This window comes from Benincasa hispida, chromosome 6 (assembly GCF_027475165.1).
Source record: "Benincasa hispida cultivar pf3 chromosome 6, pf3_genome.v1.1, whole genome shotgun sequence".
Taxonomy (NCBI): Eukaryota; Viridiplantae; Streptophyta; class Magnoliopsida; order Cucurbitales; family Cucurbitaceae; genus Benincasa; species Benincasa hispida.
Window position 1 is genome coordinate 1,012,056 of NC_143483.1, and position 15,479 is coordinate 1,027,534.

The 15,479-nt window shown below is 32.7% G+C and overlaps 1 protein-coding gene across 1 annotated transcript; it reads right to left on the minus strand.

The window, feature by feature from the left end:
- Window positions 1–4,040: 4,040 nt before the first annotated feature.
- LOC120080421 (allene oxide cyclase, chloroplastic-like) lies at window positions 4,041–6,977 on the minus strand. Its single transcript, XM_039035080.2, has 3 exons — window positions 6,347–6,977; window positions 6,140–6,261; window positions 4,041–4,797 (listed from the first exon to the last, which is right to left on the minus strand). Exons 1-3 carry the CDS (start codon window positions 6,750–6,752, stop codon window positions 4,396–4,398), a joined length of 930 nt encoding a protein of 309 aa, XP_038891008.2. The 5' UTR covers window positions 6,753–6,977; the 3' UTR covers window positions 4,041–4,395.
- Window positions 6,978–15,479: the final 8,502 nt, after the last annotated feature.

A 15,479-nucleotide genomic window follows, 5' to 3' on the forward strand; every position in this document is an offset into this window, starting at 1 on the left:
TACTTCATATGAGGCAAAGAATCAGTATCAAACACGTATCAGATATCGATACTTCCAGATACTTCACAGATACGTATCTGACATGCTATTTGACGTATCTATACTTTCAGATACTTTTCAGATACGTATCTGACACACGATTTGACGTATCTATTTCTATGGCAACCTATTTAAAAAGCTCACTACTCGGTTCCAAAACTAAAAGAAAAATAAATAAATAACAGACCGAACCATAGACTAGAATCATCTAATCTCCATCTTCACATTTGAGTCCCCACAAAGTCCACCAAAATATAAACCATTTGGATGTCTTCAATAATAAGTTCTTTGTTTATCTTCATTCTCTATCTAATCTTCTTCTTCTTATTCTTTGTAATATGAGTCACTTTTCTTTTTATTAACTATTGTACTTCAATATCTTAGATGTTGTTTTTTTTATATTATATTTCAGTGTTTGTATTCTATTTTGTGTTATTGTTATTAACTTGTATGCTAAATTTATCTATATCATAGATTTTTTTAAAGAAAAAAATATATCTTCAACATATCAATATCTTCATTTTTAGAAATATATATATTAAAAATATATATAAAAAAGTGACGTATCCTTAGACGTATCCGTATCTTAGTTTTTTAGAAATTGACGAATCGTCGTATCCGATCGTATCCGTATCATGTAGCCGTATCTGTATTTGTGCTCTATAGATAGCAATCTTCACCTCATTATATATTCTTTCCTTTCTCAATGGTCAAAAACTTACATCTTAAAAAACAAGATGACAAAAAGCATAATTAACAAACAAGACAATTTATTAGAGGAAAAAGGACAAAGACTACTAAAAAATCTTAGAGGGCCCTCAAATTAATTAACAACAAAATAATGAAATGTCTTCTCAACTCTCTCTCTCTGTCATCCACAACATTCCATTGTGTCTTCAATTCCCTCCTACTACTAATCAGCAGAAATGCATCATAAAATAGCCAAAAAAAAACTATTGACATTTATGTTCCATAAATGACTTATAAACTCTCATTTCATAAAGATGTTTAAGAAAAAAGAATTAGCTTTCATAAATGTAAAAGCTATCCCAAACGGAGAAACTAAATCAACAATGAAACTAAATGAAAAAGGGAAAAAGGGCGAAAGAAGACATTACCAGCAATGGCGAAGCTAGTCGATAACCTCTCTCTCTCAACAACGACGGTGAACAAGTGGAGTTGGTTGTGGCCGAACGGACGATCAATGGGCGATGAACGAATGACCACTCTATTTCAATTTGGCCTAGGGTTTGGGATTTAGGAAGAAGAATGCAGATCTGATCTGCCTTCTTCACGATTTAGGAATTTATACTGGATCTTTCGACAACTCTCGATAGCCATCAGGAGATCCCTCGAGAGTCCAGGAACTCTCGTCAGGAGTTTTGATAACTCCCGACGGGTAATGTCCTACTGTCGAGAGATAGTTCCAATCTCCTGACGACTAGTATACGACATTGGGAGTTATTTCTAACTCCCAATGCTTCTCTTATGTTGTCAGGAGAGACCCTATCTTCCGACATCAAACCTCCCAATGACGATTTTAGGTGTCAAAAGAGCCTATTTTTCTTGCAATGAGTTATGAATAAATAAGTAACCTTTCATATTCAAGTTTATTTAATATTAAGACTTTATTTGGTTAGTTAAGAGAAAATGAAAAGTTAATATGTGAGATGAAGAATACATGGATGGGTGAAAGAGTGGGAGAGAAAAATGTGGTGAGAAAGGGTTCAATTGTAGAGATAGGTTGAGAAAGAGAAAATTATGGAATTACGTAGAATTGGTGGAGGAGAAGAAATCTCTTATTAATATATATATATAAATAATTAAATGAAAAAAAATCCTTTAAAAAATGGAGTGTGTATTAAACATCATAGTTGTTCATATATTAAAAGTTTATTAAAATTATATTCAATTTCTTAATCCAACATTATATATATTCATATTCTTTAGTTATAACACATATTCTTCCCCTATATTAACGTAAGATATGTGGAGGACATTGAATGAAATGTTTCAATTTGAAAAGTTATAACTTCTTCATAATATTTCTTATTCCAATGCCACCGTACTCCTTTTAATATTGTTTTATTATGGCAGTTATATTACATTTTTGCAATTATTAGTTTTTTAAACAACAAATATAAGGATACATATCATACAAATAAAAAAAAATATAAGGATTCAAAGTATATTTTAATTAAAATTATAAAATAAATTATATGAAAAAATATAAGCCAATTATAATTTAAAAAAATATACAATGAATTCCTTGAACATTTGTTATTGTTGTGGTTGAAGAAGTATTAAGCGCATTATTGGTGGCTCCAATCTTCGTTTCCCTATTAAAAATGAAATAAGAGAAAACACACGAACACATCTATAAGAAAAATATATATAGATAAAACAACCAAGAGAGAGAAAAATAACGAGAGAGAGATTTCTTTTAATTCTTTTCTCTCTCCTAAACTTCCATCTTCATAATTAATTCTTTCAATAATTAAAAGAAATCTCTCAAATGGAGAGAGAAATGTGAGTAAATGGGTGAGAGAGTGAAAAGTAATTGAAAGAATTAATTATGAAGATGAAAGTTTAGGAGAAAAAAGTAACATGGGATTAATTAGAGAGTTAGATTTAGGAGGGAAGATATTGAAAACCGAGAGTAATTAGTGTATGTGTGTTTTCCTCTTTAAGGCCAATTTAGACATTATAAAAATATAGAAAGATAAAATGGTCTAAAAAAGTTTCTTCTCATATTCACACGTTTATATATATTATAGATGATAGACATGATTATCTATAAAATATTTAAACCGTAAAATAAAATTCAGTTAAAATAAACATCAACCTACGTGCCCTTATCCAATAGAAAATAAAAAGAACTCGAGATCTTAAGAAAGAAAATATTAAAAAAATTAACACAATTGAAACTACTACTTTTATCAAGGGGAAAAAAGAAAGTAGTTTGTCGATAAATAATCCTAAAAGGTTTCCATACCTCACAACTAGCATATTTTTAAAAAATTTATTGAAATAGTCTATTAAGTGTTTTTAGGCTGAAATCGACCAATGAGATTTGAATAAAAAAACTAACTTTTTCATCTTATATCAAAATTAATTCTTTTCAAAATTTATCTAATATTCCCAAATTTATATCAAATGTTACCTAATCTTTCAAAACTTAGGCCTAATTTGTGTATGTAGAATTATTTGAGTTTCTAAATGGATCTTGGGTGATTACAATGTGATTTTTAAAATTTAGGAAGAATTAGAAAAAAATTATGTTGAATCTTGGAGTTCATCTTGATTGAAATTCCATCATAAAAAGGTCAAAAGAAATAGTTTGGATATAGGATGAAAAATGTTAATTTTTTATCCAAATCTCAAGACTTAATTTCAGCCAAGAAGCACCAAACTATTTGAACAATTTTTTCAAAAAGCGTGCTAGTTGTAAAAGAAGAAAATCTCTTCTCATAATTTCTAAAAAAAAAAATAAACTACCACTTTCAACGACTTATTAAAATGTAACTTCACATGCTTGAAAAATTATAAGCTAAAATAAAGTAATAAATTTTAAACTAATTTAAAATTTTGTTCCTAACATCTCGTAAATTAAAATTGGATAAAATTTATAGTTTTAAAAGTGATAATTATTTTATGGCATTGTTAATCTAAACCAAACTAACCAAACAACAGTTTTATTATGTAATAAAATATCGATTACAAATTACAACCTCTATATCACAAAATTACAAATCATGCCCCTCAATAGAGAACAAATGTCATGGCAAACAAGTTGAAATCATAATTAAAACACACTAAGTATACTTACAAATCAAATTTGCTCAACTGATCAAAAGATTAAAAGTCTTAATCTATTGAACTAAAAAAAACGAGTTAGTGAATAACATCATTAGAATATAACGAGATTAACAAATCAAAAAACCACAAATTGACCAATTCTCTGAATGTGGCACATAATATTTATGCACAAGATACACAGATTAAGGATCAATAATGACCAAACGATTCTATTATACACTTAAATAAAGGGGCAATTACAAAATACAACCTCTATATCAAACACACTTGATAGTCTACAAAATTACAAATCATAACCCTCAATAGAGAATACGTTTCCTGCCCAACAAATTCTGTAGACCATTGAAAGTATGATTATTACACACAAGTACAGTTCCGAATAGATTGACTCAACTGGTTAAGAGATTAGAAGTTCGAACCCTCACTCTATATATCATCATTGAACTAAAAAGAAAAGAACATTAGATATGGTCTATAGAATAGACAAAGGAAACCACTCTATAGGAGGCAACGAGATTACGATCAAGTAACTTAATACTAGTCAGTGAAACCAGAGATGGTGGCATGTGGGTGGCAAGCCTTGGCATTTGCGGTGGGCTCAGCAGCTGGGCTGGGCTGAGTGGGCTTAACAACAAGTTCGGGAGGCAAGTCCCCAATGTCCTTCAAGTAAAAGGTATAGAAGAGCTTGAAAGGGAATATGATCTGTTGGAGTTTAACCTGACCCTTCACACCTTCAAAGATCCCTGACCCACCAGTCACAGCCAGATACGTGTCCTCGTAGGTGATGTAAGGCCCTTGCACCGCTATGTGACCGTAATCACCAAAGTAAAAGCTGTATATTGCCTCGTAACGGTCACCTTTCATCTCCGGTTTGTTTTGCACCAATATGCATAGCCCTGCCGTTATTCCTACCCGTTTCTCCAGGTCTCCGGTATATAGCTGTCATTTTTTAAAATATATATATATATATATAAATATATTAGAAAAAAAAATTGAAAAAGAAACATTTTTTATTTTATGGTCAAAAGTTGATATAAACTACTCAAGCCTTTTATTGAGTAACTTCAACTTCATCTTTTCATCTATCTTTATCTTTTAGATTTATCGAATTTTTTTTCCTATTTTTCACATATATTGATCAACTTCATTCTGCAGCTTTACATCCCAAACATAAACTTACTAACTCCAATATGACTCCTTAGTCCTTTCATTTTTAGTTTGGTTCCAAATTAGCCCCCATTATCAAAATGTTATAATTTACTTTTAGGATTCAAGTTTTGTTTCAATTTGGTATAGTTCATAAGTCTCAATATTACATTTTTACCCTTAAAATTTAAGTTTTGTTTCAATTTCATCCATAGATTTTAGAATGTTACATATATAGTTCTTGACTTTTGAATTTGATTCCAATTTAACCCTCAAGTCTCCAAGGTTATATTTGAGATTTGAATTTTACATCAATTTAATCTCTCACTATCCAAATTTACACTTCTTTAATCTTGATTTTTCTTTAAATACTCATTTTGTATCTTCAGTATTAATATCTATTAATTAATTTAAAAAAAATAAAATAATTATAAATAATTAAGTTTAACTATTTTTCATCACTATTAAAATTAAATTTAAAACTTTCTTTCACGATTCAAAGGTGAGTATTTAATAAAAATAGAAACCACAACGCTAAAGGTTGAAAGAAACGAAATTTAAAATTTGAATCATTATAGACTAAATATCAGAGTCAAAACCGAGACAAAAAAGATATTTTTCCAAAAAAAATTAATAAACTATCATGGACGTGCTTCTTTCTACTTTTTCTTGCTTGATCTATCTGGAATCTTCCAAATTCAGAGAGACTAAAGGACAAGAGAAATCCTTGCTTTTCAATGGCGTTAACTAAGATTGGTATTTACTAAGAAGAATCCTCCATTTTCCCTACAAAGATTAAACAATAGTAACTCTGCTACGAATCTAACCATACTCTTCAGTTTTTCTACACACAACATACAGAAATTTCTCCAGAAAAACCACGAATAATCGAACATTGATGAACAGAATTCAAATCAAATCACAGAAAACTAGACATAAACAGATCAGAAAGCTCCATCTTTCCTACAAAGATTAAACAATAGTAACTCTGCTACGAATCTAACCATACTCTTCAGTTTTTCTACACAGAATATACAGAAATTTCTCCAGAAAAACCACGAATAATCGAACATTGATGAACAGAATTCAAAATCAAATCACAGAAAACTAGATATAAACAGATCAGAAAGCTTACTTTGTTAGTGAATGGAACCAGATCGCCAAGCGCATTCGTATTCTTCTGGCTTAACTTAAGATACGCAGGACTTTGACGATCTCTTTCGTTGATTTCATAAACATATAATTCCTGAACTCTACCTATGGAAATCAAAAGAACGATCAAAATCCATACAAATCCTCAAAAAAAAAATCTCGATTCATTGAAAAAAACCTAGAAACTCACTCGGACTAGAAGAATCAGAGGAACTGGCGCTAGTTCGGGAAGAGAACGGTCTTTTAGTGGCGGAGAAACTCAGATTCTTCGAAGCGGAGAAGAGGTTGGAGCTCTGAGTGACCAATGGACAGGAAAGCTTGACGGAAACAGGCCGATTAAGAGAGGAATTAGTCGGATTCGAGTAGGCTAATCGCAGAGAGTTGGAAATAGATCGTAGAGCTGCCATGGGAGATGATTTCGAGCTCTGATTTTGGTGTTTGGATGAAGAGAAAGTGGAAGAGGAAGTGGAAGAGAGGCAAAGGGGAAAATGAAGGGATTGGAATTTAAATAAAGAGAATACTTTGGTGATTTTAATTAATAAATAATTAATAATTTTTGGTGAAGGTGCGCCGCCGGGGACGTGGACGGTGCGCATGTGGGAACGGTGGAGACGGCGAGGAACAAGAGTCAAACCGACGACATTAACACGTGGCAGTTTAAGAGTGGGAGTTGTGGTGAATAGTCTTTCACTTTTACGGAAGATTTGGTGTGAGCGTATGGAGAGGATTAAAACAACGGCCTCGTGGGCAGTGGCGACAGTAGAGAATATAAAGAGCTGAGTATTTTAGTGGAGCGTTTTCCTTTTCCATATGTTCTTTTCTGAAAAAATGGTCGGCACATAATATAATATTGACGGATTATTGAACTAAAAAAAAAAAGAGAAAAAAAAAGTTAAAAATCTGGAAATAATGATTTAATTTCTAAACTTTATTTGTGAGCCTAGATCAATTGATATAAAGATACAACTACTAAAAGACTTATGGTACCAATCTTTCAATATTCATTATATTAAAAAAAAAGTCTAAATTTTAGTTTAGATATTTACGTATTTATTACAATTTATGTCCCATTTAATAATTATTTCATTTTTTTAAAATTAAGTTTATTGACATTATTTCTACCTCTAAATTTTTTTTCTATTGTTATCTACTTTTTATCAATAGTTTAAAAAACTGAGCCAACTTTTGAAAACTAAAAGAAAAAAAAATAGCTTGTTGAAAAAAAGTAGCTTTGATACTACTCTAGGAAAAATGAAATTGATGGAAGAATGAATGTTGCGGAAGCTAATCAATATCTCAATGTTTATTAAACAAAGAGAATAAAATTGAAAATGAGAGTGAAATTCAAACTTATTATTGAAGTAGGAAAAAATTGGTGATACACAAAATGTAGTATAAGAAATGTGATACACAAAATTATGATACTCTCAATACATGGTAGCTCACCCCTATATAGGACAAGGATGAATGAGAAGCCTGAAACTTACGTCGTTAATAAGCTAGAAACTTGATCAAAAGAAAATTTGTATATACCGAACTACTCCTATTACTATTGAAACGTAACAACAATGGTAAGTCCAAGTCAATCCGTAGGGAAGCGCTATTTGTTTCGGTAAGTTAATTGTCTAACTAGAGCGGTAAATTAGAGGTTTTGTGTAGAAAAGATATATGCATGAAATTAAAAATAAAAAGGTAAATGTAATCTAGAATAGAAGTCTATCTAACTTCTAGAGCAAGAGAAAGTTTCCTATGCAATTTCTTTCATTAGGTATCAATTAATACACTTAATCTGTCAACCCCTCAACCTATTAGAAAGTCTAATAGTCCACTTAGCCAAATTCGATATTAAACCAAATTAGCCCTAATTCAATTTATAGTTCGTCCTTCTTAACGACATGCAAGTTAAAATTGAATTGTATTACGAAAGGGTTCAATTATTGAGACATACTACAAGTAGGAAAAGCCATATTTTATAGATGGTTTATGAAAAGATTATATTAGGGCATACATGTATTTGGTCGAAAAAGTCTACATTTTACACATATGATCCTAATATGCGCAACTAAATCAATCAATATATACGATTTTGCAAACAAGAATTTCAATAAACTAATTTGTCAGATCAATTTATAAAAGTTCCATTAAAATTCAATCAAATTATCCCAAAAGAGTTCACAACAATTTTATTAAATTAATTAGAAAACCTTCAAGAAATTAAACATAGGGCTCTTGCTCAAAAGAAATTCGATAGGAGTTACCTCTTGATTCATAGATAACACGAGATACACATCCAATCTGTTGATTACAAACCAAAATAAAAAGAAAAACTAACCTAAAGATATTAAAATCTGAAGGGAAAGGAAGAAGATTGAAGTTTAACTTCAACCTCCATCAGTTCATCCTCCAAAAGTTAGCATATTTTGACCTAAAACCGAAGAGGAATATTAATAGAAAATCAGGACATCGTCGCAACGCTAGAAATAGCACTGCAACGCTGAAGCGACTGAAGGGGAGCGTCAAGGTAGAAGTCCAACGCTAAAGGTAGCGCTATCTCACGCGTGCGCTTCGTACTCCGTCCGTCAAAGTCATAGCGTGGGTTGGGAGAGCGTTGCAATGCTGAGCATTCTGTCGCACAGCGTTGGGTTGGAGCGTTACGTGGTGTTGCAATGGTGGCGATGTTCTAACTCCGGAACGTTGCGACGCTCGGGGCAGCATTGTAACACTCCCTGCATCACGATCTACTACCTCCAAGCGTTGCACGAGTGTCAGATCTAGGCAAATTACGAGCGTTGTGATGCTTCGATAGAGGCATTTTGGTCTTTTCAACTCCTTTGAAACTCGGATGCTTAAATCAACTCCAAATTACTTCAAATTAACCTCGTTCTTCACCAAATGATTAATCCTACCTCTTGATTGCTCGGTACCTACAAGATAGAAAAATAAACACGTAGAATCCGATAATGAGCCCAATTAAGCTAGGAATAATAGCTCTTTTTTAGAGCTATCAAACACCCCTAACTCAATTTTTTCTCATCCCGAGCAAAATAGAAGCACACAGACAAAAAGAATATAAAATAATTAAAGACATGCTAGCTTAATTTGTAATGTTATTACTCCGGTCTCAACAGTTAATTTGAATGAAATTTGCAATCAAGAACAAAATTCAATTATGATCAATCAATGAAGCACAAGTTTAAGAATGGTTCTTAATCTATTCATGCATGAGTGAGCCTAGAGTCTTACTAGTTAAGCTTGTACGACTCGAAAATGTTTTATAAGGTCCTCATCCCATTTTTTCCTACACTAGTTCGATTATCAACCTCGAAAATATCACACTTGCAAAAAAAAAAGGCAACAATAAGACAAGGGTGCCTAAACACGCACACAAAGCATAAAGGACATTTATTTTACCTAGAGGGCTAGCTTTCATACCCCACCACCGGGAACCTATCCACTCTTTTCTCGCGGGCCCTAACTAGACACAACGAATGTAGCTCTTTTCACCTCTATCCATGCACATGCATACTTTTCTTTTCTTTTTTTTTTTTTTTGTAGGCACATAGGCTTATGTCTCATTTTTTTTATTTTTTATTTTTTCAACTGACTTTCTTTTTCTTTTTCTTTATTCACAGTAGGCCCTATTTTATCCACTTTGTCTAGTTTTACTCTATAACAAGTATGTTTATTCCTAAGTTAAAGGTGGACCTTTCGGGCTGACAACAAAAGTACAAACCAGATAACCCAATTCTAAGCACGCAAGACTTTAATTTCGAAAAAAAATGGCTTAAAGATGCATGAGAGATAAGAAATTTTTTTAAAATTGGGTTAAAATCATGATCATGCTTTCCTAACGTTATTTCATGCAAATTTCATTACAGGGAAAGTACGTCATAAACTATCCTGATAACAATAGAGCAAATAACAAGCATGACAATCAAAGCACACAAGCATTGTCCAAGTACAGCACTCAAGGACCCCAAGCTAGTAAAAATTATCCGACAAGTAACCCACCCCCAACTTAAAATGATACATTGTCCCCAATGTATCTCAAATATAGTTCAATAAAAATAAAGACAAAGGAATAGAAAACCTCCCTTGAAAACATAGTTGCGCACGGGATGGTGGTGGTAGTAGGCTCGTTTCTCAAAAAGATGCTCATCTCCTCTAGGTCGTCCCTACAAAACAAAAATAAAAAGAAAACTAATCTAGAAAATTAATAAAAAAAAAAGTAGTAAATTTTTATCACCTGGCTCCCTCCAAGAAGGACAAATTTTTAATGTCGATTGCTCGACGTGCCTGTCAAGGCACAAAGAAATTCTTGTATTTCTCTGGTCCTTCTTGGATGAGTCGGGCTATAAGGCTCTTCATCTTTTGAAGAGAACCAGACAGGTCGAATTTGATATTTTTCATATTTATAAAAGGAAATAAAATAAAAGACTCGATGACTGACTTAATTGAAAATAAAGACTACGACTCAACTGACTCTTGAGAACAAGAAGAACAAAACTAGAAATATACAATATACCAGACGTCAGAACAGGGCAAGGTTTTTCAACGTCTAACTCTATCACCTGGGAATCACGAGTTTAGGCTTCGATTATCCATAGTCCTCACAAACTAGTTCTAAACATGGCATGCTTTCCTCCAACTCATCCTCAATGTCGACATAGATTACCTCATCGCTGCACGCCTCAGTGATGTCATAAGATGTGTGTAACAGGGGCTCCCATCTTCTCTCAAGTGAATCAAAAGATTGAGTGACTAAGTCTCTGAAGATCAGTTCCAACCTCAGTTTGAAAACTAAAGCTCTCCTGGAGGTCATGAATCTCTTGCTAAAAAATAATATTGTTAATAGAAAGTTGTCTAATCACATCTTCTAATGACATACCTAAATCGACGGGTTGAGCATGCATCGTCATGTTGGATGTGGCAGGGTATGAATCATAGTGGAACTGGTCCCATCCTAGGTTTCTATATGCATAAGACTCCTCCCATCTAGCGATGAAAATCGTTATCCATACTAGGATACCCTCCCATGAAGTAGTCTCGTGGCATAGGGCTCCACTACAGACTTGTGCATGCTTGCTCAGGATGATCAGTCCTACATGCTTGCACCTGCTGCGGGCTACTTGCAACCAACTGACTAACCAAAGAAGTTAACTCAGGAAGTTGACCTCGAAAGTTACGAACCTCATCACTGAGCCAAGATGCTCCACTCGATTGTCCCCATCCTTGTTGATGATATTTGTCTATGCTAAAAATACTCACACAAAAAGGAAAACAAATCAAATGCAAAAGAATACTCTAATAAGAAATTTAACTAACGAAACACCAATGGCCTCCCCGGCAACGGCGCCATTTTTGACAGGCCAGAAACTTACGTCATTAATAAGCTTCAAACTTGATCAAAAGAAAATTTGTATATACCGAATTACTCCTATTATTACTGAAACGTAACAATAGTGGTAAGTTCGAGTCGATCTGTAGGGAAGCGTGATTGTGATTGTTTCGCTAAGTTAATTTTCTAACTAGAGCAGTAAATGGGGGGGTTTGTATGGAAGAGATATATGCATGAAATTAAAAATATAAAGGTAAATGTAATCTAGAATAGGAGTTTATCTAATTTCTAGAGCAAGAGAGAGTTTCCTATATAATTTCTTTCATTAGGTATCAATTAATTACACTGAATCTGTCAACCCCTCAACCTATTAGAAAGTCTAATAGCCCAATTAACCAAATTAACCATAATTCAATTTGCAACTCTTTCTTCTTAGCAACGTACAAGCTAAAACGGAATTGCATTACGAAATGGTTCAATTGTTGAGACATACTACAAGCCGGAAAAGTCATATCTTATAGCATGATTTATTTGAAAAAGATTATATTAGGGCATACATGCATTTGGTCAGAAAAGTCTAAACTTTACACATGCGATTCTAATATGTGGAACTAAATCAATCAATGTATGCATAGGCTATGACAATTTTGCAAACAAGAATTTCAATAAACTAATTTGTTAGATAAATTTATAAAAAATCCATTAAGATTCAATCAAATCATCCCAACGAGTTCACAACAATTCAAATAAATTAATTAGAAAATCTTCAAGAAATTAAATATAGAGCTCTTGCTCAAAAAAAAATTAGATAGAAGTTACCTCTTAATTCATAAACAAATCCGAGATACACATCCAATCCGTCGATTACAATCCAAAATAAAAAGAAAAACTAACCTAAAGATACTAAAATCTGAAGGAAAAGGAAGAAGATTGAAGTTTAACTTCGGCCTCCATCAATTCAGCCTCCAAAAGTTAGCATATTTTGACCTAAAACCGAAGAGGAATATTTATAGAAAATCAAGACAGTGTCGCAATGCTCAAAATAGCGTTGCAATGCTGAAGCAGCTGAATGTGAGCGCCAAGACAAAAGTCCAACGCTAGGGCTAACACTATCTTGCGCGCGTGCGCTTCGCACTCCGTCCATCAAAGTTCGTAGCGTTGCACCACTCTGGGAAAGTGTTGCAACATTGAGCATTCTGTCGCTCAACGTTGGGTTGGAGAATTACGTGGCATTGCAACGATGGAGAGGTTCTAACTCCGGAGCGTTGCGACGCACGGGGCAGCATTGCAACGCTCCCCTGCATCACAATCTACTGCCTCTTAGTGTTGCATAAGTGTCAGACCTAGGCAAGTTACGAGCGCTGTGACACTCTGGTAGGGGCATTTTGGTCTTTTCAACTCCTTAAAGCCCGGATGCTCAAATAAACTCCAAATTGCTTCAAATTAACCCCGTCTTTCACCAGAAGATTAATTATACCTCTTGATTGCTCGATACCTACAAAATAAGGAAATAAACACGTAAAATTCGATAAGAAACCCAAATTAAGCTAGGAATAATAGCTCTGTTTTAGTGCTATCAATGGACCTAAGTAATAATTCTAACCCTCAAATTAAAAGCAATATTAAAAGCACAAACTTACATAAATTAAAAACTTAAAAAACAAAAAAAGAAAACTAAAAATAAATCAAACATTAAAGTAAATAACTTCAAGCATTAGATTTTGAAATTAAATGTGAAAAAGAAAAAACTCATAACTCAACACTTTCCTTGAGGTTTTTCTTTGTAAAACCCAATTTTTTGTGTGGAAACATAAACTATCTATGTGGCAAAACTTTTGTGAAAATGCCGATGAGTTGTTTAAATGATTTTGCCTTCTTTCCCTTTCTTTCTTTTCTTTCTTCAATAAATGAAATCTTGACTTTGATGTGTCTTGTTCTGCCATCTTGTACCAAATTGAAGACACTAACAACCAAACCAAGTTTTTCTTTTAGATAAGATAAACTATGCATTTTTCTCTCTTGAAAACTGTTGTAAATCTAATAAATAGAGATAAATTTAAAAATTTTATCAATCATATGTTAGAAAAATGCAAAATTTTCAAAACTTTCTAGCTCTTGTCTAAGGTATTGATGTTACTTTTTGATTTCATCTATTTTAGCATTAAAAGCATGATGACACGGTGAGTCACCACTTAAAACAAATGCATTTTCAACCATTTTGACTCTTGTAATCTCTGCTCCTTGAGGGATATAAATGACACAAACTTAATCTTTTAGAATCACAAAAAAATATTATGCAACAATTGAGCAATACTAAGCAAGTTTTAATATAACTTTGGAACATATAAAATATTGGATATTTTATGTTCACCTTGCTTAGTATGCATGACAATAGTATCTTTACCTTTAGCTAGTACTGTCTCGCCATGTCCACCTTAGATTGTATAGATTTGTCAATCTAGCTAAAAATAAATCTTTAGTCATATGCAAAGTCAATCTATTGTCAATAAGTTGCGAGGTTGACATTCTGTCATCATAAATGAGATACCATAAACAAAAAAATTGTTTTTCATTGTAATCTACTTAATTTGCTTGTTGTTGGAAATTTTGGATTTGGTTTCATTTACTATAAAAAAACTTCTCCATATGATTGTCCTTGTTGCAATAATCACAATAGTAAACTTGCTTGTTTTTTAACCAACAATTATTTTCAGCATGGTTAGTCTTTTTACAAAAACAATAAGGAGGAAATTTATCTTTTATTGATGCTCCTCCTTTTTCCATACTCACCTGATTTTTAGTTGCATATCTATCATCTTCTTCAACAAGTTTCTTGACTTTAAAATTTGCATGGAATGCACTTTCAACTTGCTCCTCATTACGCGTTGTACCCCTGTGTTCATGGGTTTGTAATTTGCTAATTAATTCAACTATAGAGAGAGTTGTTAGATCAGAGGATTCCTTTATGGCTGAGATCTTTGGCTCTAATTTATCAAGAACACTGATCATAATTTTTTCATGGCCCAGCTAGTCTTATCTAATTTACAATGGTCGTCATTTTTGTTTTATAGTCCATTATGGAATATAAACCCTTCATTTTTAGCATCTCAAACTCTTTCTTGAGAGTCAAAAAGTTGAGAGCTTTTACCCTTGTATTTCCTTTAAATTCCTCGTGCAATTTATCCCAGCTTCTTTTGCCACAATCAATAACCCTAGAAAATATAAGATCTGATAAAGCGGCATGAATCACAGATAAAGCTTTGGACTTCTTTAATTTCTCCTCTTCATGTAGCCTAATCTGATTCAACATTGGATTTTCTTCTAATGGTTAAGAATCAGCATCAGTTGAAACGGATTCTCAAAGGTCAAGTGCTTTGAGATAGAATTACATTTTAACAACCCAAAATGGGTAGTTTTCACCACTAAAATGTGGAGGAGAGAAACATCAAAATTTGAGGACATGTCTCAAATACAAAAAAAAAATTTTAAAAAATCACTATCAAATGAAATCAAACGCCTTTAAATCTAAGGCTTTAATACCATTGTTGGAAAAAGAAAAAAAAAGTTGTGATACCACTATTGAAAAATCAAAGTAGCTTTGATATCACTGCTGAAAAAAAATAGCTATGATACTACAATTGAGAAAATGAAATCGATGGAAAAAATAAATGTTGTGGAAGCAAATCAGTTGGGATTTGTGTCTTAATTCTCCCAGAGTCTCGTAGTTTGGAAACTTTGTACACATTTCTATGAATAAAATAAGAGTTATTTTATTTTGCATTACTCATATCCAATAAACAAAACTCCATGGTTATTATATGAAAACTTAAGCATATATATAAGGTATACAAGTGGATCATACCTTAAGTGATAACCTAAAAAGGTCTGTAATATAAGGATTAAGGAGGGATACCTAATCCTGGTGACACTACGGATACAACCCGCTTTGTAGAGGTTTACAAGTATTGTGAACTACTACAAATGG